This window comes from Pleurodeles waltl, chromosome 5 (genome assembly GCF_031143425.1).
Source record: "Pleurodeles waltl isolate 20211129_DDA chromosome 5, aPleWal1.hap1.20221129, whole genome shotgun sequence".
Taxonomy (NCBI): domain Eukaryota; kingdom Metazoa; phylum Chordata; class Amphibia; order Caudata; family Salamandridae; genus Pleurodeles; species Pleurodeles waltl.
Window position 1 is genome coordinate 579,775,808 of NC_090444.1, and position 22,505 is coordinate 579,798,312.

At 44.7% G+C, this 22,505-nt stretch overlaps 1 protein-coding gene across 1 annotated transcript in view; it reads left to right on the forward strand.

The window, feature by feature from the left end:
• Positions 1–22,505, forward strand: part of RYR2 (ryanodine receptor 2) — a 2,714,825-nt gene that overhangs the window by 2,047,049 nt on the left and 645,271 nt on the right. Inside the window, exons 66-67 of the mRNA XM_069234403.1 lie at positions 1,463–1,593; positions 15,934–16,254. Of these exons, the coding sequence (XP_069090504.1) occupies positions 1,463–1,593; positions 15,934–16,254 (452 nt within the window). The remainder of the gene's footprint in view (positions 1–1,462; positions 1,594–15,933; positions 16,255–22,505) is intronic.

A 22,505-nucleotide genomic window follows, 5' to 3' on the forward strand; every position in this document is an offset into this window, starting at 1 on the left:
GTGGCCATTCACTCCTGCTTGTTTCCCCCCCAAGCCACTGTGGTAATATAGAAGGGCTCCAAGATGCATGTGAAGTCTTCTGCAATACAGATAATTACAAATCATATTTTGCGCCATCATGAGCATGCTGTGTGGTCCCTCATTACATGGGGGGTGACGCCCAAGCAATTGAAAGATCATTTTGCTACTACATCTATACAATATTACAGATACGGGCAAAGAAGCAAAGACACCATCAGAGGTGCATTGACTGTGCCCCACAAAGAGTTGAAGCACAGTCAGTGAACTCCAGAGGACATCCCTTGAAAGGGGTCAAATAGGATCCCAAGCATACGCACGTATCCACCTGCCAGCTGGTGTAGTCAATCACAGCACATGCCTGCAGGTGGATCTCTTTGAATTGCAGGTTGAGTTGCTGCCTGCATACTGAAAGGAGTACTGGCAGCTTCAAACAACCAATCTGTTTTTCACTAATGTGCTGTTCCCAGTAAAGCCCTATGTCCATAGATGCTCCAGAAACAGTGCATTCAAAACAATAGAACAGAATTGAACAACTTTACCGGGGTTGCCCAAGGGACACCCAGTTAATGGTGCGCCATGGCACATACTAGAGAAGTGCACCTTATTTATAATACAGGGTCTGGTGCTGCCCTGTTGATAAGTATGAAGCTAAATTCTTTTACACTACTGTGCTCAGTCAACACAAATATGGGTAATAATACAGTAATGATGTGCTTTATTTCTATATTTATGAAATTATCATTTTATGTGTAATGTATATGCTTGGAATGGCACGCCCTTTTACATCTATATCGCCCCAACCCCTAGTTCAATTTAAGAAATAGCGCAGGACACATCTCTTTAAAGAACTTTGCGGATAACGTGGTAGCAGTCCACTTCACTCTCAGTACTCAGTACGCAACTACAGCTCCAATCACTTGTTAACTGCAAACTTGCCTTTGATCTTCTACAGCAATCCTGTGCCTTGCAGCTAGGTTTGTGCTACACAAATACCACATACTTACATACGATATTTATGCAAATGAAGACATCCTGAAATGTGATGGCAATGGCAAAAATAATTATAACCTAAGCAATGTCAGTGTAATTGGGCAATGTAGTGTGAAATAACTCTGTATGCAATTTTCAAGTGGAATTTATATAGTTCCTAGTCCTGGTTTTATTTCCTGAGCATGAATAAAAATGTCACACTTGCATTGATTGTATGAAATGAAAAGGTCTTTGTCAACACTGGTAACATAATTGTTTTTTATTTTATTTCTTAAGTTATTTGTTTAAACTGGTAATGGTTTGTTGATATGTTTAATAATATATTTATTATATTTTAACATATTTATATATCTTAATATCTTTAGTCTTTTTGGTAAATAGTGTTATTATTTGTTAATATTTGTTAATACTGGTAAAAAAATACTTAAATACTGGTAATATTCCTTCACAGGCAGCGCTCTGCAATTGGGGAATGCCTTGCTGCTTTTTCAGGTGCCTTCCCAGTGGCGTTTCTGGAAACACATCTCAATGCACATAATGCATACTCCATCTACAACACAAAAACAGCCAAAGAAAGAGCAGGTATGCTGTGACCCTTTTATTAGTGACAGACATATATTCATGAAGAATTTAAAGCAGCTGAGCCCTGCTCCATTGCCTTTTATCTAGGTTTGCATTATACAAACACTGCATCTATACATTGGGCCTGATTCACAAAGGTAACTTATACTTTTGAGTAAGTTTACTACTTATTGGTATTCAGAAACGCTACTTATATAGTAATTTACACTTGTATAGCAACTTACGCTTTTTTACAAGTCCAGCACTATACATGGACATCCAGTGGTACTGCAACAACCTCTGAAGAAAATAATGGCACCAAGGACTTAAAATCAAAACTACAGGAAATAATATTAAATGAAATGAACGATTTAAAATAGTTCAAAATATAAATAAATACATTTATGAATATTAATGAATAAATAAACATAGTACATATCTATTATTTAATTATAAAATATTTAATAACAATTTGACATTCAAAATAGGCTATTAAATATTTTATAAATAAATAATACATTTAACATATGTCATTGAATATTATATAAATAAATAATACATATGCACTATATTATTATATTTTAAACATTAATTAAAACATTTTACTATTTCAAATATTTATTGTAATTTAACATTATTTCCAGTGGGGTTTTATTTTAGGACTCTACTGTCATTATTTTCTATGAAAGGGTGTTGCAGTACCAGTAATTAGCCATGCGTAGTGTGAGTTAGTACAAAAGTGCAGTTTGTGAATACCAAAAAGTAGTACACTTTCTCAAAAGTGTAAACTTACTTAAAAGTGCAGTTTTTGAATCAGGTTCATAATGCTTACTTTTAATTTTCTCAGCTGCGGTTCTCTGGTCGTTCATATGTAGAGAGTCTGTTGCTCCATCACTGTTACAATGCATTGGGGAAAAACGCATATTCTCATCGATGTTGATCTTTGAATTTTCTGCTTGTATGTAGACCATTCTTATTACTTTCGGCTAAACATACTTCCCGTGAAATAAGTGTTCTTTTAAAGAAACATATGTGATCTACATTAGCAGCATATGAAACTGTCCCTTTTGAATTTCATTTTAGCATTTAAATAAATTTAATATCACATTTTGTGTCATGTTCAATTTTGTTACATTTCAGACTAATTTCACATGCTTACTACATCAACGTAAGAGTGTCTTTCTAGTTTTCTTCATGAAGTCACACAATTTTTAAGTCTTTACCGATTAACAGCTTTTAGAAAGTTAAAATGGCTGGGCAATACTATGGAGATTACTAAAAGTTATGACTTTGGTACCTTAAAAACTGACATATTTCAAACAAGGTTCTAAAATTACAGAAAGGTAAAGTAAATGTTTTTTGTAGTCAACAGTTCTAAGAATCCTGGGCCTGATTTGCACTTTCTCTGTGACTTATTCCTTCCTCACTCTTAAGTTTCCAAGAGTAAATCACACAGTCTCATGGCTGAATGGCTTCGGAAGCCATCACCGACTTTAAGGGTAAGCAAACACATTGTACCTGTTCTCAGTAATGAGCATGAATGGCACCTCTCATTATGTTGTGGCCTCTTCTTAGAACTCTCTCTTGGGGTGTGCTTGCAGACCGTAGGGGATGCCAAGAAAGAAAGGGCCGCTTCGCCATGTCCCTTAGTTACAAAGGGAGATTCCTGATATCTGGAGTGTTCATGCTTTCTTTGAAGTCTAATTTTCTCTGTCTCCTTGAGAATTCTACTGGAAATGTTCATGCAGGACGTACAGTCTTCTGATAATTGTGAGCCTAGAACACAAACAATGAAAATAACGTGACTGTCTTTTCCAGCCTTCTTCAGCCTCAGGATGGACATCTGGCACCAAAATTATGATTATACTGGTTGCAAAAATTAGTTGCAATTTGCAAGCAGTATTGAATCGTTGTGAATGGACCTATGTACAAATAGGTCTGTTTGTTAAGTTTTGAATCAGAGAGGGCCCCAATCAGAGTGACCTAATTATTATTCATTAGGTAGGCTGCAAATTGTGACTCATTCCAATTGGATACAATCAGAGGGATGGTTACCTAAAAAGGTCAACAGACCACAATGTTTGGGATTGCATTTAAATTAAGAAATCTTTTTTTAAAGCAGTCAGTTTACCTTTACGGAAAGAGTTGGAAGAGATCTCCCAAAAACCCCTCCCACAATTCACAAAAGGGGAGTGTTTCATAGGGGACCGCTGCCCTTTAGCCCTTTTCCGAATGAGTAGTACGGAAGCTCAAAACACTCCACTTTCAAATATCAAATTGTTATCCAGTTGCAACCCTATTTACGACTCAATAAAACTTTATCCTCTCTTGAAATTGAATATATAGGTGTGAGAAAGTGGATTATTTGTTGGGGTGGATGGTATCCACCACAAGTACTAATGGCACCGTACTTGATTAATTCAGTAAAGGGTTCATTAATTTAATCCTGAGCCTATCCCTTGGTAGCTATGATACAGCTTAGACACGCTTGACTTAGGAAAATGAGTAAAGCATTTTTAGAAGTACCAAAACAGGTAAAAAGAAAGAAAGACAGCACAATAAAAATCCAACTCCAATTTATAAAGATAGGGTCTTTAAAGAACAAAATTCGACCAAAATGGCAAAGCTCCAGTGAGGGGAAAAAGAGATAGGAATATTTAAAGGTTTAGATAAAAACAGCACCAAAAAGTGCAAAGCACCAACTAGGTGATACTAGCCACGCTAGACCAGGAAAGAGTCAAATTTAGGGTTGACCGTGATAGAGCATGGCAGGATACAGGGAACAAGTTTTTCTCTGTCTGAAGTTTTACCTTCTGGCTTAATCTCTGAAATGGAAGTGAAAAATCCTCAGCGTGGTAGGGCAGCAAGCTGTGGCAAAAATGGGTTCCACAATACCGGATAACTGTTGGACAGTGTTTCAGTGAAGCTATTGACTTCTGGTGGGAAAGGTTAGAGTGGTAGACATTCAAGATTCATGCACATAGAAGATTCATCGCCAGCCAGATACTTTTGGTGTCTTTGCCAGTGAAGATTAGTGCCTTTGGACTTAGGCCCGTTTTTGTAGCTTGGATTGCTCCAGTGGCACAATGCTGCAATCTGTAGCTGAGCAGAGCTCCATTAGGCTGAACACATTTTCCACAATGACCCCCTGAAAAGGATTTGCTGCTGTGAAAGTGTTCTGAGCAAGAGCAACCTGAATCTTTAGCCTTTGGAGGGTTTGTTCTGGTCATCAGTTGGCTGTCAAGGCAAAAGTCCTTGAAAAAATAACTAAGTCTAAGTTCTTAGGGTTAGGCAGGAGGAGTACACTCTGACACTTATCTAGGAGCCCAAAACCACAAGGACACTGCTTGGAGGTAAGGGCTCATTCCTGTGGAAGTCACCATCAGGGTCCGCAGCAGAATTAGTTGCAACTGTTCAGCTGGGCTCTTCAGAAAAGTGACTTCTTGCAGCTTTTATGTCACTATAGCTTAACAGGAGGTCAGCCAACTGACCCTTGGAGTCTGCTTCTCAACCCTGGGTACAAGTAGGAGCAGATCCAGTCCTTAAGGGTCCCCTCACAAGTTAAAACAGCAGGTGCAAGCCTTCTTCTGTTTTCCATAGGTCCAGAGGTGTTCTGTAGAGGGGCCTGGGAATGCCACATTTATGCTCAGTGCCAGCCTGGGAGTAGGGAAAACACCTGGCACTTTCTCGGGTTAAAAGTTCCCAAGGGTGTCCTACCCACTTTTGCAACAATTCCTTGTTTGTTTACTTAAACTATGCCAACTTGCCCCTCTCTACCTAATGTGTTCATGGCAGAACCTTTCTTCCCCTGTGTAGAGCTATCTGTGTCTTCCCAGTGGTGTAGGCTGGAGAAATGAGCAACATCTTCTCTATAGTCTCTATATACCTATTCTGGGGGCAGCTCCTCTCAGACTGAAAGTGGGGTCTGGCTGGTTAACAGGGCAATGGAAAGGGCAGGGCCAGGTGTGGGCTAAGTCTGCTTGTGACAAGCAGGCCCTTGAATATAAATATGTTCCTGGGCACTGCCAAAATGGTCATCCTGTCAGAGGAACAGGATGCTACCCACACAAAGACCCTCATTCCGACCCTGGCGGTCGGCGGTAATTTGGGGAAAGGTATTACCAACAGGCTGGCGGTACCATTTCCCAAATTATGGCATTGTCGGTTTGGCTCAAGCCAAACCGCCAATGTACCACTCCGTCCGCCAGGGTGGTAACGGCCGCAGGGCTGGAGACTTTGGTCTCCAGCCTACCACCATGATTTTCGTGGCAAGTGTACCGCCACAAAAACCATGGCAATAGGCACTATCAGTACCAGGTAATTCATTCCCTGGCACTGATAGCCGTCTCCCCCCGCCCCTCCCCAGAGTCCTCCCCCACCCTCCCCCTACCTCTCCTGCCCCCTGCACATGTACGTACCCAAAAGTGCACACATACACACTCATACACACACACATACCCACATCCACCCACGCATACACACATACATACCCACACACCGCAACACACACCTACATACATTGTCGTACACACGCACTCACAACACACAACATACATGTACACTCACATTCAGTCATTCACGCACTCATTCAATGCGATTCACACCCGCATGCACGCATACAAAAACAGACACCCCCACACACACACACACAACACCCCCACACACGCACACACAGCACCCCCACACACGCACACACACCTCCACCCCCTTCTCATGTTTGAGAACCCAATTTACCTGCTTGCAGGGTGTCCTCAGGCAGGAGATGGGACGCGGTGCTGCTGCCAGCAGCAGCGTCCGCCAGCAAAATACTGCCAGGCCGTGTCATTGCTCATGATATGGTCTGCGGTGTTTTGCTGGTGTGGCGCTGCTGCTGACAGCAGCGCCACCTTACCGCCATCCCACGCCATGACCGTCAACGGTATTCCGCCAGCCTTCTGCCGAAATATCGTCTACGGTCATAATGCAGGTTGGCGGCTGGTAGCCACGGCGACGGTATGGTCAATACCACCATTGTTGTAATGAAGGCCAAAGTCTTTTGTTTCAGCACTGGGATCTACTTCACACCTCATCAAAGAGCCATTCAGCTCCTTAGTGACAGTGCACTCACGCAAAATGCCTCATTTGGCTCAGGCAGGAAACTGACAACTTTCTAAAAGTGTTATTTTCAAAAAAGCAATATAAAATCCGTCTTGAACATTAGGTTGGATCATAAATTAATATTAAAATGAGTTCTTGTAGTATTTCTCTAGCTACACCCGAATTGAAGTTATGCATTATAAGGTGATATTTTGTAATCCATTGCTTTTCTATGCAAGGGTGAGCCTTATTACAGTGAAAATTACTTTAAAGGTTTTTCACTGTCACTACATGAAAAATATAAAAGGTATGGGTCCTACTTTTAAAATACCATGCACCTAGCCCTGTTGGCATTTAGGGCCTATGTTATGGGTGACTTATAAGTAATAAAAAAGAAGGTTTAGCATTGACAAAAGGTTTATTTTGCTAGGTTGAATTGGCTGGTTAAATACTGTTTACCAAGGCTGCAGGGGAAGGCACGGAGACATGCTTTGCACTGTCACTTTAATGGTTGTGCAAAAAAAACAGCAGCACCAGCCCAGACAAAATGGGCGCGACTACAACAAAAGAGGCATTTTTCTATAATACAAAGGCCCTCATTCCAACCCTGGCGGTCATAGACCGCCAGGGTGGCTGTGCACGGAAGCACCGCCAACAGGCTGGCGGTGTTTCATGTGGTATTCCGACTGCGGCTGTAAAGCCGCGGTCGCCCAGCCGGGTCCGGCTGGTTTCCTGCCGGATTAGCCCCGGCTGGGAGAATCCTCCATGGCGGCGCTGCAAGCAGCGCCACCATGGGGATTCCGACCCCCTTCCCGCCAGCCTGTTTCTGGCTGATGGCGGGAATGGGTGTCCTGGGGCCCCTAGGGGCCCCTGCACTGACCATGCCACTGGCATGGGCAGTGCAGGGGCCCCCTAACAGGGCCCCAGCATGATTTTCAATGTCTGCATAGCAGACAGTGAAAATCGCGATGGGTGCAACTGCACCCGTCGCACCCCTGCAACACCGCTGGCTCCATTCGGAGCCGGCTTCTGTGTTGCAGGGCCTTTCCCGCTGGGCCGGCGGGCGCTCTCTTGGCGGGCGCCCGCCGGCCCAGCGGGAAAGTCTGAATGGCCCCCGCGGTCTTTTGCCCCGCCAAACTTAGAATGACCCCCAAAATCTTGTTTGCTTTCACCACAAATGCAGATTTAGGGGGTTATTACAACTTTGGAGGAGGTGTTAATCCGTCCCAAAAGTGACGGTAAAGTGACGGATATACCACCAGCGTATTACGAGTCCATTATATCCTATGGAACTCGTAATACGGCTGGTGGTATATCCGTCACATTTGGGACGGATTAACACCTCCTCCAAAGTTGTAATAACCCCCTTAGTGTTTTTGTAACTGTGAAACAGGTTAGTACATCTGGGGCTTAAGTCCTTCATGGGAATGTCCATTGACGTTATGAAGACTGAATCATCCCAAATTCCAGAGCACTTTTTTCATAAAATGTGTGAATTAAATGTGCTTCTTTAGAAAAAACTTTTTTTTTTAAACAAGAAAATATTTTTGATACACATTCTAAAAATAAGCTGGCCAAAATCTGTTAATTTTTCATCAAAAAGAAGCCAATTCTAATTTTAAAATGTCATTAGATTAATACCAATGGCAAGAAAAAACCTAACTAGAGCAGGTTGCTTTCAAACTTCATAACTATATTCTACAAAATACATCCAGGTCACATTTACTTCTTCAGCCCCCTCCACCAATGGGAACTGGGGGACTGTAAAGGTCAAACATTAGCTAAGTTCACTGCAATTGCTCGTGTTTTTTTGAGAGAAGGTTCTGGAATCTGTGGTGTTGACCAATGTCCTCCTACAAATCTTTCCCACATTTTTCCTGATAGAAACACTATCTTACCTGAATGGGTGAGCCTATCACCTGCTACAGGAAAGGCCACAAAATTAATTATGGAAAATTCAGTTGTTGTAGGAATGTGAGTTGCTACAGGATTTGGGCCCAGAATTGGCCAACACCCACAAACACATACATTAAAAAAAACTAGACACTGAAGCCAAAAGTGGTGTGGCTTGCATCAATCTCATTAGGGTTTCCTACCCAGAATGTCACACAAACAGAAATTTTGGCTGTAGTGAAAAGTTCTAGAGTCAGTGAATACTGATAAAAGTCCTACCACCCAATTTGCTCAAACTGCACATGATAAAAACATTACCTCACTTGTGTGGATGGACCTAACATAGGTCAGAGGAATGGACCAAAACTTGACCACATGAAAACCACATTGACACTGCATTGGCTTCACAAGGTCCAGGTTTTGACCGGTTCCCATGAAATACCCAGTCATTGATAAAAGGTTTCCTGGGTGCTGGCTAACCCTGGGCTTCAATACTGCAGCCATTTCCCATTAGTAATGAGAGGGAATTGCGATTTGTATCAGCATAAGTTTGACATATGGACTGGCATGGAAATTGGTAACCTCCCATTCTACCTCACCCTGTGGGCATCTGGTCCCCAGGGCCTAACAAGGCTTGGGGAGGTGGTCATGTGGCCCCATCTCCTCTTTTAATAAACAACAGCAGCCCTGAAGTATAGAATCCCCAGGGCCTTACAAGGCTCAGGGAGGGGGGCCACAGAGCCCCCTTCCCTTTAAAGAAAAAGATCCTTGGGGATGAGATCCCCAGGACATAATGAGGCTGGGGAGGGCGCCAGGTGAACGCCCACCCCTTTAAAAATTAAAGGCCCAGAGGATGGGGTCCCCAGGGCCTAAGGAGGCATGGGAGGGGGCCGTACAGTCTGCCTTCCCTTTTAAAAAAGATCCTGGGGATGGGGGCCCCAGGGCCTACTGAGACTCGGGGAGGGGTGGCATGAAGCCCCCCAATCCCCTTTAAAAAAACTAAAGGCCTTGTGGGTTGGGGTCCCCAGGACCAGGCCCTGTGGCCAACCCTGCCGCGCATGGCCAAAGGCTGTGTGCAGCGTGGGGTTGGCTGCATGCTAGGGGTTGGCCAACCAGGCTTTGTGGTCATCTCCCAGCTGTCTTTATGGGGGCTAGCCACACGGCTATCCGCAGGTATTAATGATGTAATAGAACATATCAAGAGTGATGTCATATGTGAGGTCATAAGTAGTGCATGGAGGGGCACAAGTTATAGTTAGGTCTGCTTACTATAACTGGTGAATTTCTTTGTTTTTAGTTCTAAATATTCAAAATATTAATGTTGTCACTGACAAATTTCAATTTTACCTAACTATAAGTTTATTTTAAATACTATATATATATATATATATATATATACTATATGCGTGTGTGTGTGTGTATATAGCACATTTTGATACAAAGCAGTACCCCTTGTGAGATGGTACGCTTCTGCACTGCCTTCCCTTTCGCATATCCAACAAAGGGTTGATCGTCCACCTGGAAATCTTTGGTATGACTAAGATAAAAAACCATTGCTCTTTTTGGATCCTGATGGTGGAGTCTCTCCTCTTCATGAGAAGGATGTGGAGGTGCGTAAAAGTAGGCAAAGTGATGAATTGGCCTACGTGAAAAGGCATAACAACTTTGGGAGGGAGGGAGGCCCTCATACGAAGCACCACTTTGTCAGGGTGAACAGACAAAAATTGGGACTTGGAAGAAAGAGTTGGAAGCTCACTCACTCTGCAAGCAGAGGTGATGGTAAGAAGTTAAACAGTTTTGAGAGTAAGGAGTCGCAAGGGTCAATTCTACAACGGCTCAAAAGGGGCACACATTAAGTAAGGGAGGACAAGGTTGAGGTCCCACTGGGGCATGGTAAATAGGGTTGGAAGAAACAAATGGGTGAGTTCCTTAAGGAATCTACCAACAATAGGAGGGTTGTAAAGGGAAGGTTGGCCTGGCAATCTAAGAAAGGCTGAGATAGCCGACAAGTAACCTTTAAGGGTGTCCAAAGCAGAGCTCTGCTGGGCTAAAGAAAGGCTGAACAAGCGAACCTCAGAGAGAGGGGCAAAGAGGGGTACAACAGAATTGTTGGTACACCATGCCACAAATTTATGCCACTGACAGGCGTATACTTTTTGATGGACAGACGCCTGGCTGCCAATATAACATCTCAGACTTTGTGCGGATAGTCACAAGCTGTCCATGCATGAAAGTGAAGCTTGGACAGGTTTGGGTGTAGGACCGTCCCCTGCTGCTGCGAAAGAAGATCCTCCTGAAGGGGCAGTCTGACTGGAGGGTCTGTGGCCATGCTCAGTAACTCTGGATACCATACTCTTGGTGCCCAGTCTGAAACCACAAGGATCGTTCTTGATCTTCTTCAGAACTCTGAACAGAAGTGGTATCGGTGGGAAGGCATAAAGGAGGTCTGAGTTCACTTGAGATGAAAAGTGTCGCTGAGCGAGTGCCGCCGTGGAAACTCCAACACGCAAAACAGCTGACATTGTATGTTCTCTGTGAGGCGAGCAGATCTAATAAGGCTCTCCCCACTGCTGAAAGAGGCCTTGTGCCACCTCCAGATGGAGACACCATTCGTAATCGACTATGCATCGACAGCTAAGTTTGTCTGCTCTGGTGTTCAGAGGGTCTGCCAGATGCTGAACCACCAGGGTAATGTCCTGATGTGCCAGCCATGTCCAAAGGCGTAGAGCATCTTGACAAATGGTCTAGGACCCCACTTCACCCTGTTTGCTGCAGTACCACATGGGGTTAGTCTTGTCTGTGAATACCTGCACGACTTTTCCCCCCGAAAGAGGGAAGAAATAGTCTCAATGCAAGCCTGACGGGCCAAAGCTCCAAAAGATTGATGTGAAGTTCAGACTCCACCAGAGACTTCTGATCTCCACCTCTCTGATGTGGCCACCCCATCCCAGAAATGACGTGTCTATCAGTACTGTAAGATCTGGTTGGGGAAGGGATCTGTTGTTGACCCAATCCTAATTTTAAAGCTACCACTGCAGGTTTTTCACAGTCTGCTTCGAGTTCTGAACCATGTCGGAGAGATTCCCCTGATGCTGTGCCCACTGGAACTTCAGGTCCCACTGCAGAGCCCGCATATGCCATCTGGCATGTGTCACTAGCAAGATGCAGGGGGCCATGAGGCTCAGCAGCCTCAGAGTCATTCTCATGAAGCCCAGGGTAGAGGCTGAACCATCGGAATCATAGTCTGAATATCCTGGACTTGCTTTTCGGAAGGCTAAACCCAAAACTGCACTGTGTCCAGAACAGCTCCGATAAAAGGGAGCATCTGAGAGGGAGTCAGGTGTGACTTTGGCACATTTATAGTGAACCCCAGGGTGTGTAGAAGGTTCGCTGTAGTCTGAAGGTGGGAGACAACTTTCTGGGGCATATTCGCCTTCAACAGCCAGTCGTCGAGGTAGGGGAAGACTAAGGCCCTCATTACAACCTTGGCTGGGGGCAACTGCCGCCCGCCAAGGTTGAACCACCGGGCAGTCGCTAATGTGACCGCACTCCCGTGGGGTCTATTATGAGATCCCCGCTGGGCCGCAACATGGGAGCCAGCTCCAAATGGAGCCGGCGGTGTTGCGGCTGTGCGACGGGTGCATTTGCACTGGTTGCGCTTTTCTGGAAAAGCTCCATGGGGCCGTGGCAGGGGCCTCACGACTCCCCTTACCACCAGCCTTTTCATGGCGGTTCTTACCGCCATGAAAAGCCTGGCGGGAGGGGGACTCGTAATCCCCTGGGCAGCGCTGCAATCAGCGCTGCCCTGTGGGATTTAAACTGCCGGGACCAATGTGGCGGGAAACCGCCGGTCCTGGCGGTGCGACCGTGGCTCTTCTGCCGCGGTTGTAATTCCCCTGGATGCACCACAAGCCTGTTGCCGGTGCTTCCTCCAAAACAGCCCTGGCGGTCGAAGACTGCCTGAGTTGTAATGACCCCCTAAAACTCCTAAATGGGGCATATGAGCTGCAACCACCACCATCACTTTCGTGAACTGGTAAGGCCGAAGGGGAGCACAGTAAAGTGAAAGTTCTTGTAACCTACCACGAATCTCAAGTAGCGGCTGTGGGCGGGCAGGACGGGTATACGGAAGTAAGCATCCTGCAAGTCCAACACTACTGTCTAGTCTCATGGGTCTAAGGCAGTGAGGACTTGAGCCGGAGTGAGCATTTTTAACTTCTCCTTCTTGTGGAAGAGATTGAGGAACCGAAGATCTAGGATAGGACATAGGTCCTTGTCCTTTTTTGGGCACCAGAAAGTAGCAGGAATAGCAATCACAACCGACTTCTGCCACAGGGACCTTCTCTATGGCTCCCTTGGCCAAGAGAGCTGTGACTTCCTCGCAGAGAAGTGCCAGGTGATCCTCTGGTACGCAGCCATAAGATGGAGCCATGGCCGGAGTGGCAGTCTTGAAGGAAGTCGCCCCTCCGGATGATCTCCAAAACCCACCTGTCCACCATGATGTATTCCCAGTGGAGCAGGTGATGGTGAATCCTGCCCCCAACTGGTCCGAGATGGGGGGATGGACTAGGAAGGTTTGGAGGATGCTGCATGTGCTTGTTGGCCTGGGCTAACCTCTGGTTCCTTGTTTCACGAGCCCAAGGGATGCCTCATCCCCAGCCTTGCAGAGGTTGAGTAACATGCGTGTCATAGTGGTTGGGAGAAAAGGGACGCGACAGGGAGACCCTTCTGTGGCCAAGAAAGGGGTGAAAGGTGGATTGTTGTGGATGAGGGGCAGTCGAGAGTCCAAGAGACCGAACCTTGGGCACGGACTCCTTGAGCCTCTTGAGCACCGAGTCCCCCTTGTCTTGCAAGAGAAATGTGCCTTTGAAGGGCATGTCCATAAGGGTTTGTTGGACATCCCCCAAAAAAACAGATGTCCTCAACCAAGACGGTGCCTCAAGGCCACTTGCGACGCAACCGATCTACCTAGAGAGTCGGTCGGGTCCAACCCACATGGAATAGTGAACTTCGTCTCATCTCTCCCATCAGCAACAGCTTAAGAGACGATGGCCCGGGACTCCACCGGGATCTGCGGCAAGACTTGCTCGATCGTATCCCACAATGAATGGGTATAGCGGCCTGAAAGGCATGTGGTCCAGAAAAAATTATTTTTTGTATTTTGGTGTAAATCCATTCAGTAGCTTTTGAGCAAAAAATACTCAAAACCTTTTTACGTCTAGGGATGCGGATCCTCCACCGAACCTGACTGATCTCAAGCTGAGATCTGATTGGTCACTACCACTTCAACCACAAAGTGGTGGCAGTCAATGTTTTAAACTCTTAAAACAACTTACATTCACCAGTTGTAGCTATAGTTATCTCAAGTTACTTTAACTCATGCCCTTATATAATTATAACTCAAGCCTTCGCCATGCCCTGGTAATTACCCCACATATTACATCACTCATAACTTCTTCCATGGCATCATTGATAATATCACTGCAACATTTGTAGTGAAATTATTTATAAGAAAACTAAGTGCATGGTATGGATCCAGTCAGAGAATGAGCAGCGGGGCGTAACCACAGCTCTGTCATCCAATGGAGGTAGAACGAGCTCTCTCTGAAGAGGGAAAAAGGCATCCCCCTGAAGGTAGGTACAATGTGTTCTGCAAATGTCTTTAGGGGACAGTCTGAAGGGTCTTCTCTGTTGTGACAATCCCCAAGCAGAGTTCCACTAGGGTAGAATTTCCCCTTTCCAGTGTTACCACTCCCAATGTAATTGGGCCTGGGGGTGCTGAACTGTGCTGAACACCAGATGCAGTGATGGAGAAGGAGCTGAATGCACCCATTTTACTTTCATTTTCAGTATTGATGACATGGGTCTGCCATGAACATTGATCATAATTCATAAAAAGCCTCAAGCTGCTGGGGGATCTCTTCCCTAGGAGTCTAATGTGGGGAGGGGGGCGGGTAGTGGAGGAAACCTTCTTGTGCGAGCATCAGAGCTTTTGCCAGTCTTTTGTGTGTGATTGTGGAACTTACATTCTCTGCACTATTGAAATAGGGTGGAGAATGGGAGCGTTAAGTCCACTACAGTAAAAGGGTGAAAGAAAACATTGCCACTGTCGCTATATAGGCTGCAGCCTTGAGAGGCTGTTAAACTGACAGTGCTTCTTTAAGGAAGCAATGACCACCATCATGCCTCCTTCAGTGGGTTGTTTTCATTTGTTTCCTGCTATTAAACATGACTTTTTGGCTATTTTGCTAACCAAAACATTTTCAAGCGTTTGGATTTTGAGTTCTTGAGGAACCAAAAGTGATTGAAAGTGTTTTCTTTATTAATAAAGGTGCACACATACAATAATTATTTCAAACAAAATTCCATTGAAAGGAGAGATCCTGAACATGCCACGGTGGTGTTCTGCCACAATGTTTGACTGCTATTTGATCCTTATTAAATGTTCCGTCGGCTAGGTCAAAAAGACATTTAGGGGGTCATTCTGACCCTGGCGGTCTTTGACCGCCAGGGTCGCGAATGACGGAATCACCGCCAACAGGCTGGCGGTGCTTCCAAGCCCATCGCGGTCAGAAAACCGGGGCCGGCGGTTTCCCGCCGTTTTTCCCCCGGCTGGGCGAATCCGCCAGGGCAGCGCTGCAAGCAGCGCTGCCATGGGGATTCTGACCCCCTTCCCGCCAGCCTGTTTCTGGCGGTTGTCACCACCAGGAAGAGGCTGGCGGGAACAGGTGTCTTGGGGCCCCTGGGGGCCCCTGCACTGCCCATGCCACTGGCATGGGCTGTGCAGGGGCCCCCTAACAGGGCCCCATGAAGCTTTTCACTGTCTGCTTAGCAGACAGTGAAAAGCGCGACGGGTGCAACTGCACCCGTCGCACCGCCGCAACACCGCCGGCTCCATTCGGAGCCAGCTCCTGTGTTGCGCCCCTCATTCCCGCTGGGCCGGCGGGCGCTAACTTGCTTAGCGCCTGCCGGCCCAGCGGGAATGTCAGAATAGGGGAAGCGGTATTTTGGCCGAGTGGCAGAGTCAGAATTAAAACCTTAGTTTTCTGAACAGACTTTTCAAATGACCACTTGGATGTAATGCTTGCTTGATGCTAGAAACTTCTACTTCAGCTTCTGCGGTAGGGGTGGTTTAAGGGCCTCTCATTACTTTCTTAAGCTTTTCCCTAGTTTTAAACGTATTTTTAAATTAGCAAGCATTCTATCACTTAGAAGATAATGAGACCTTTTGCAAAAGTGATCAATACGATGGATTGCCAGCCCTATCATAAGGCCTTCTTTAGCTGTTTGTCTAGAGTGAACTGTGGCCACTATCTCACTGCTACCTTTCCTAAAATCATCATTAGCAATTGCTCTGTTATTAAATCACAATGTTCTTCAATTTTGTTTTAGATCTCAGTTTACCAGCCAGTGTTCAAGAGGTGTGTCCAAACATCCCATCTCTCGAGAAGCTCATGGAAGACATTGTTGAACTGGCCGAATCTGGGATCCGCTACACACAAATGCCACATGTGATGGAAGTGATACTGCCAATGTTGTGCAGCTATATGTCACACTGGTGGGAATATGGTCCTGAAAATAATCCGGACAAGGCAGAAATGTGCTGCACTGCCCTAACTTCGGAGCACATGAACACATTACTGGGAAATATCTTGAAAATCATCTATAACAATCTGGGCATTGATGAGGGAGCATGGATGAAAAGATTGGCAGGTAAATATTTTGGAATTTAGGTTTTTTGTCTCGTGTAATTTACATGTTTTGTTTTAGTCTTGTGTTTTTAAGACAATCTTAAATGTGTTTGAAATGAAAAAAAAATCATAAAACATACTTTACTAAACGTATGTCTAACTATTTATTAATCGATTATGTTACTGGGAAGTGGTATTGGCAGGGTCTTAACTGTGCCAATTAGACTACGACCACCTTACCACTATACCTGTTTGATTATTCACTCAAAGGGTTATAAGGAACCACAGGGCCTAATTCACTAACAAAGTTAGGACTCGTAACTTTACAACTCCGGAGTCTCTGCAGTGTAGGGAGAGTCTTCACACTTGGCGCTGAATCTCCGTATTCGGGGGGGAATCTTTGTAAGGAGATTCCACCCCGACTGCGAAGATTTGGGCCCTAGTGCACAGACTCCGGCCGACTGTGGAGGCCCCGCAGTCATAAAATTATGAGTCCTAACTATGTTAGTAAATTAGCCCCTTAGGTTCTGTAGCATTTGAAAGAGGGACAAAAGTGTGCTACTTCACAATTCCAAGTGAGTTAAAATTTTAAGAAAGAAAAGAAGTCACATTTTTATGAATTGTACTGGCTAACAAAAACCTTGTACAATAAATGTGATGAACTTCACATTACTTATAATGATTGAACTGTAAATGTACAATTAAAATCACAGTTATTACTTTTTATTTTCTAACATCCATAAGCTTGACTTATGCTGCAGACAGAGAGCCCTTTTCAGAGGTATGTAGTGTGTGATTAGGTAGACCTTTGGAGAACAACAGATCTGTTTAATCTTCTGTGAAAGGAACCGCAGGTACAGAATAGTTTGTAGAGTATCTCTAGCGAGATCTGCAAAGCAAAGTGTTCCTCTGTGTATTCCCTCAGGGCAGCTGGGACAGTTCTTGTTATATGAGTTATAACGATACTAGGGAGTTAATGCTCGTTTGTGTAGATCACAGCCAATGCAGTTTTTGTTCCACCCTCTGTCAAATAATATAACAACATTGCATTAGAACCATTGAGGAGGACTTGCGCATTTGCAAACCTTATGTAACAAGGCCACCAAAAGCAACACTCATTAATATGGGCAGAGGCCACAACCTTTTGTGGTTCATCCCAATAGTGTTGGTAGGATGCAGCTAAGACCGTGGTAAGTGCCAAAGGTAATGTGGTGTCTCCCAGAGAACATGAAACACGGGCAAAAAGATAGATACGCACACAGAAACGGTAGCCTCTATAGATTGACCAACATTTGTTAATGTTTATGTGTATAGGGGCAGGAATAGAGATGAGTCATAGAAATATGTACTTACAGGCATCCTATGAATAAAGGCACATCCAACCTTCCAGGCATGTTGGAACTGGGTCAGACATTTCCCATTTGTCACCTGTGAATACAATGTATGAAGAGAGGTTTCCACCCAGATCAAAATTCAGAATGGAGGCAAACTGTTAATAAAAAAACACAGTTAAAGAATAAAAAAGACTTGGTGGCTTTGAAATGCGAGCCCTAATGTTCTACCCAAACTAACGATGTCATAAATCACTTTACTATGCTTTCCTTATGCATGTGATCCATTGAACTAGTCATTGTGTTCTTTATGCAAAACTCACATTGTATGCTGTCCTTTGTATTCATACAGTAGTGAAAATGAAGTCCCCAAAATGCAGTTTTTTTAAATGTAAGGTGAGGACTGATTAAATGAGTCACACTATTTGTGGAGTTTTGGCAACAATGGGCATTTTACCCTTCTGTGACAAGAAAGGTCAGGGATATATTAGCATATGCCTCGTCGTATCGTTACCGTAATGGGTAATCAGAAAAAATGCCTTAAGCTTTTAAGACAAAACATAAATGTGTCTGAAATTCATCTAAATTCTTAAAACATACTTGTATGTGGTAACTATAAATTAATTTATGATGGTACTGGAAAATGGTATTAGCAGGGTCTTAACTGTGCCAATTTCACTAACTTGCCAATATACTTGTTTGATTATTTACTGAAAAGGATACAAGGGGTGTGTGACCAGGGCAGAGTCCTGAGCATGTGGTCCTCTTCTGAGCTTCGTACTCCTGGCTAATCAGCATGCAATTTAATCCTCATGAGGGCGCTTTACAACTATAAAAATTGGCTGCAAGCAAGTGTCATGATGCAGAGTTCTTACAATGTGGGTAGCCCTCAACAATAAAAATGGAATAGCAAAAGAAATTGTAAAAGGTCTTGGACGGCGTTTAATGAAAAAAACAAGATGGCAGCTGAAGCTCTATGCTGGGCACTAACATAACCTTAAGCTGAGGAGGAGCCTGATCAGAGCCTTTGGAAGAGCAGCTGGCATCAGAGGGGCAGGACTGAGGACCCTTTCTGACAGGTGCAGTGCCAGAAACATCACGTTTGCTGTGGAGATTTCCATTTGGTGCTTTGGTGAGTGCCGGCTGTGTGTTGGGGCAATGCTCTTTCCCGAGTCGATGTGGGCACAAAGTGGCAGCAGGCTGACTGGGACATAATTGCACCCTTGGGCATCACACACGATTAATTTTATTATTGGTGGTATTATAACTGAATCACACTAGCCTCAACCAAACGCTGAGACTGATGGTGGAGCCAAATAAAATAAAGTGCGTCACATGGTAAGCTGACTTGAGCGCTCAGAGGAAGGTCCCTTTGACTTACTGGTGAACCTGAAAGATCTGTCGCACAGTATTAAAATGGTCAACAGTACAGTAGTTGAGGACACAAAATGGGTAGGGAAAGAATAAATGTTAGCTCTCTAGCATCATAATGTCCAATCATAAGTGAGGCAGATAACCTTTGCAGCTAGGATTGAAATGGAGGAAATTAAATTCCTGTTCCTTCTGACATGCAAAGTGTGTTAATCTGCTCCATTCAAATTTAGACCTTCTGACAACTGAGACTAAGACTACGAAATGCAACCTTCTAGTCTACCTTAGCTGTTACACTTTTGAATTTGCCAACACCAAATTGACTCATGGTGACCTCTAAAGCTAAAGCACTTACTATTAGTTGGTTTGTTGGTTGCCTGGGGTATGAGCCCTGGTCAAGCAGCAACCACAATCCTATTTAGGGTAAGGCACAAGCAAACCCCAAATTAACCTGTGCTGAACCCCCGGTAGCTTGGCACAGAGCAATCAGGCTTAACTTAAAAGCAATGTGTAAAGTATTTGAGTAAATCCTCAAACAGTAAAAAAGTGAAAACACAACAAAAAAAGATCCTACACTAGGTTAGAAAAATAAAGCTTAATTTTAATAAATAAAGCAACACCAAAATGACAAAAATCCAATTATTAGAACTGGAGATATTGAATATTAAAGTTCTTAGCCAAAATAGCACCAAAAAGCATAAAGCACCAACTGCGAATATCTAGATGTGCCTGGCTGATACAAATGTACAAGTTTAGGCGGACCCTGTTGGAGCGCAGGCCGGCTACAGTGGCCCGCTTGGGCCCAATGTACAGAGGGCCATATGTATGACCACATTTTACCATAGACACAAAATGGGTAAAACCCCTTGATACATCTGGCCCAGAATACCTTAAGTCCAGGTCTGCTGAGCTTTGCGTGGATCTGCGTCGAAGATGCGTCATGCAGCAAAGGCGATGCACTGGTTCAGATCTAAGGGTGTTAGAAGCCTTTATGTCCATGAGGTTTCAGATAGGGAGGCCAGTCACCTAGCCCTTGGAGTCACTCTGGGATCTAGGTTCAAGTGATGCAGGTCCAGTCCTCCTCACACGGACTAGAGGGCAACAGGCAGCAGTTCCCTCAGAGCAGCAGTACAGCAGAGTGACAGTCCTTGTAGCAGCACAGCAGTCCTTTTTCCTGGCATAGAATCAACGGATTCAGAAGTGTACTGCATAGGTGATGCCTGCGGTCCTCCTTTTATATAGTGTTGTGCCTTGGAAGTGGGAGGAAGCTTCTAGAGGCATGCCCAGATGTCCTGCCTTCTTTGCCCTGGCTCTAAGCTAACTTTAGGAGGTATGCAGCCCTTTGTGTGAAGACAGGACGCAGCTTTTCCAGGTGTAAGTGAGGCTGATCCCAGCTCTTTCCCTCCCATCTGTCACTGATGGTCCATCCAGTGAAACCTAAGCTCCCTTTGTATGTGGCTGTCTAGGAGGAATACACAAAGCTCAACTGTCTATATGTGACTTAGTGAAGTGACCAGAGACAAGCTTCAGACACCAACTGGCTAAGGCAAGAAAATGCCAACTTTCTAAAAGTTTTATGATTGTAATTTAAAATCCAAAGACACCAAGCATGACACAGTTATCTCTTCCCATTTGGAAATCACTCTTATAAAACGTACTAAGTCAACTCCAGTGTTATTCTATGGGCCAGATAGGCCTTGCAGTATTATACCAGGACATGTAAAACTCAAAAGTACATGCCCACATTTTTAAATACAATGCACTCTGCTCTTGATGCAGTGCAGGGCCTAACTTAGGGGTGTCTTATTTGTATAAAAAAGAAGGTTTGGGCATGGCAAAAGGTTTACTTTGCCAAGGCGAAATGGAAGTTTAAAACTACACATATAGTGCAATGGCAGGCCTGAGACATATTAAAGGGCTCCTTAGGTGGGTGGCAGAATCTGTGCTGCAGGCTTTCTACTCATTATAATGTAGATTGTTCCAAAGGAAAACATTCAGAAAATATGGAATAGGTAGAAAAAAAGAATTCCTACTGACAAAAAAATGTGAAAGAAAAAAATGCAACGAAATTCAAAATGTAATGATTGGATTAATACTATTCAAGACTCATCATATGACAATTCCAACAAGTATCAAGGTGTTATGGGTCACAGTGGCGTGCAATGGTGATCAGTTGAAATGATGTGAATGAATACATGTACACTGCACAACATATGAAAAATAAAATAAAGCATAACAATCCACCAACAGGACATCCATCATTTGTGTATAAGGGAATATAAAGTCACGTAATTATACAATACTTATAGTCCCTCCAATTAATGAACATGTGGTAGATATGAAGTAAATGTTTCAACACTGTAAATTGGAATTAGAAAGGGTCTTCTTTAGGACAATTGTGGCTCCTTGGCCTAGCTGGAGGTGGTATCTCTCAGCAGAGAAGGAGGTAAAAAAGGCCATAAAAATTAGTCAGTAGTGCGAACCTAAATAAAACAGAGAGCCGATCTTGAGTTAGCAGAAAGCCGGCCAAAGTAGAAAAATGCACCTAATCTCTGTGTCACTATGTGCCACCATGAATGTGTGGAAGTCTTGTGAGTTGCTCCTAGGACAACTAGTAGGATTTTTTTACAGACCCTGAACTCATGCAGTGCACTTTATTAGGGACTTATAAGTAAATTAAATATGCCAATTAGGGATTGTTAGAAATGGGGTGTTCGATGGCATCTGTCGCTGTAGATACGCATGTTTTGCAATAGCTCGCCATCTGGTGTTGGGCCGGAGTGTTACAAGTTGTTTTTCTTCGAAGAAGTCTTTCGAGTCACGGGACCGAGTGACTCCTCCTTTTGTCTCCATTGCGCGTGGGCGTCGACTCCATCTTCGATTGTTTTTTTTCCGCCATCGGGTTCGGACGTGTTCCTGTCGCTCCGAGTTTCGGAACGGAAAATTAGCTAATTTCGGAAGATTTTCGTCGGTATTGTTGCGTTCGGGATCGGCGTACTTAGATTCCACACCGCATCGAAGATCGAAGAGCTCCGGTGCCCTTCGGGGTAGTTTTTCGATCCCCCGTCGGGGCCTGGTCGGCCCGACCGCGTGCTGAAGAACGCCGATGGAACGGACCCCGTTCCGTTTCTGCCCCAAATGCCACAATAAATACCCCTATACAGACCAACACTTGGTCTGTAACCTGTGCCTGTCACCTGAGCACAGTGAAGACACCTGTGAGGCCTGTCGTGCGTTCCGGTCCCGAAAGACACTCCGAGACCGTCGAGCCAGAAGACTTCAGATGGCGTCCGCGCCGACAGCCCACCGAGAGTTCGAGGAGCAGGAAGAGGAAGGTACCTTCTCGATCCAAGAATCGGACTCCGAAGGATTCGACGATACACAAACCGTGAGTAAGACGTCGAAAACCACACAGAGAAACATTTACAAGGCCCAGGGGACGCCACTGCCATCCGGCCATGGCTCCACCCATAAATTCGGTGACCGACCGTCGGCACCGAAAAAGGGCCAAACAGTGCCGAGGTCGTCCGACTCCGGTCGAGACACCGGCACGCAGCCTTCTCGGGACCGA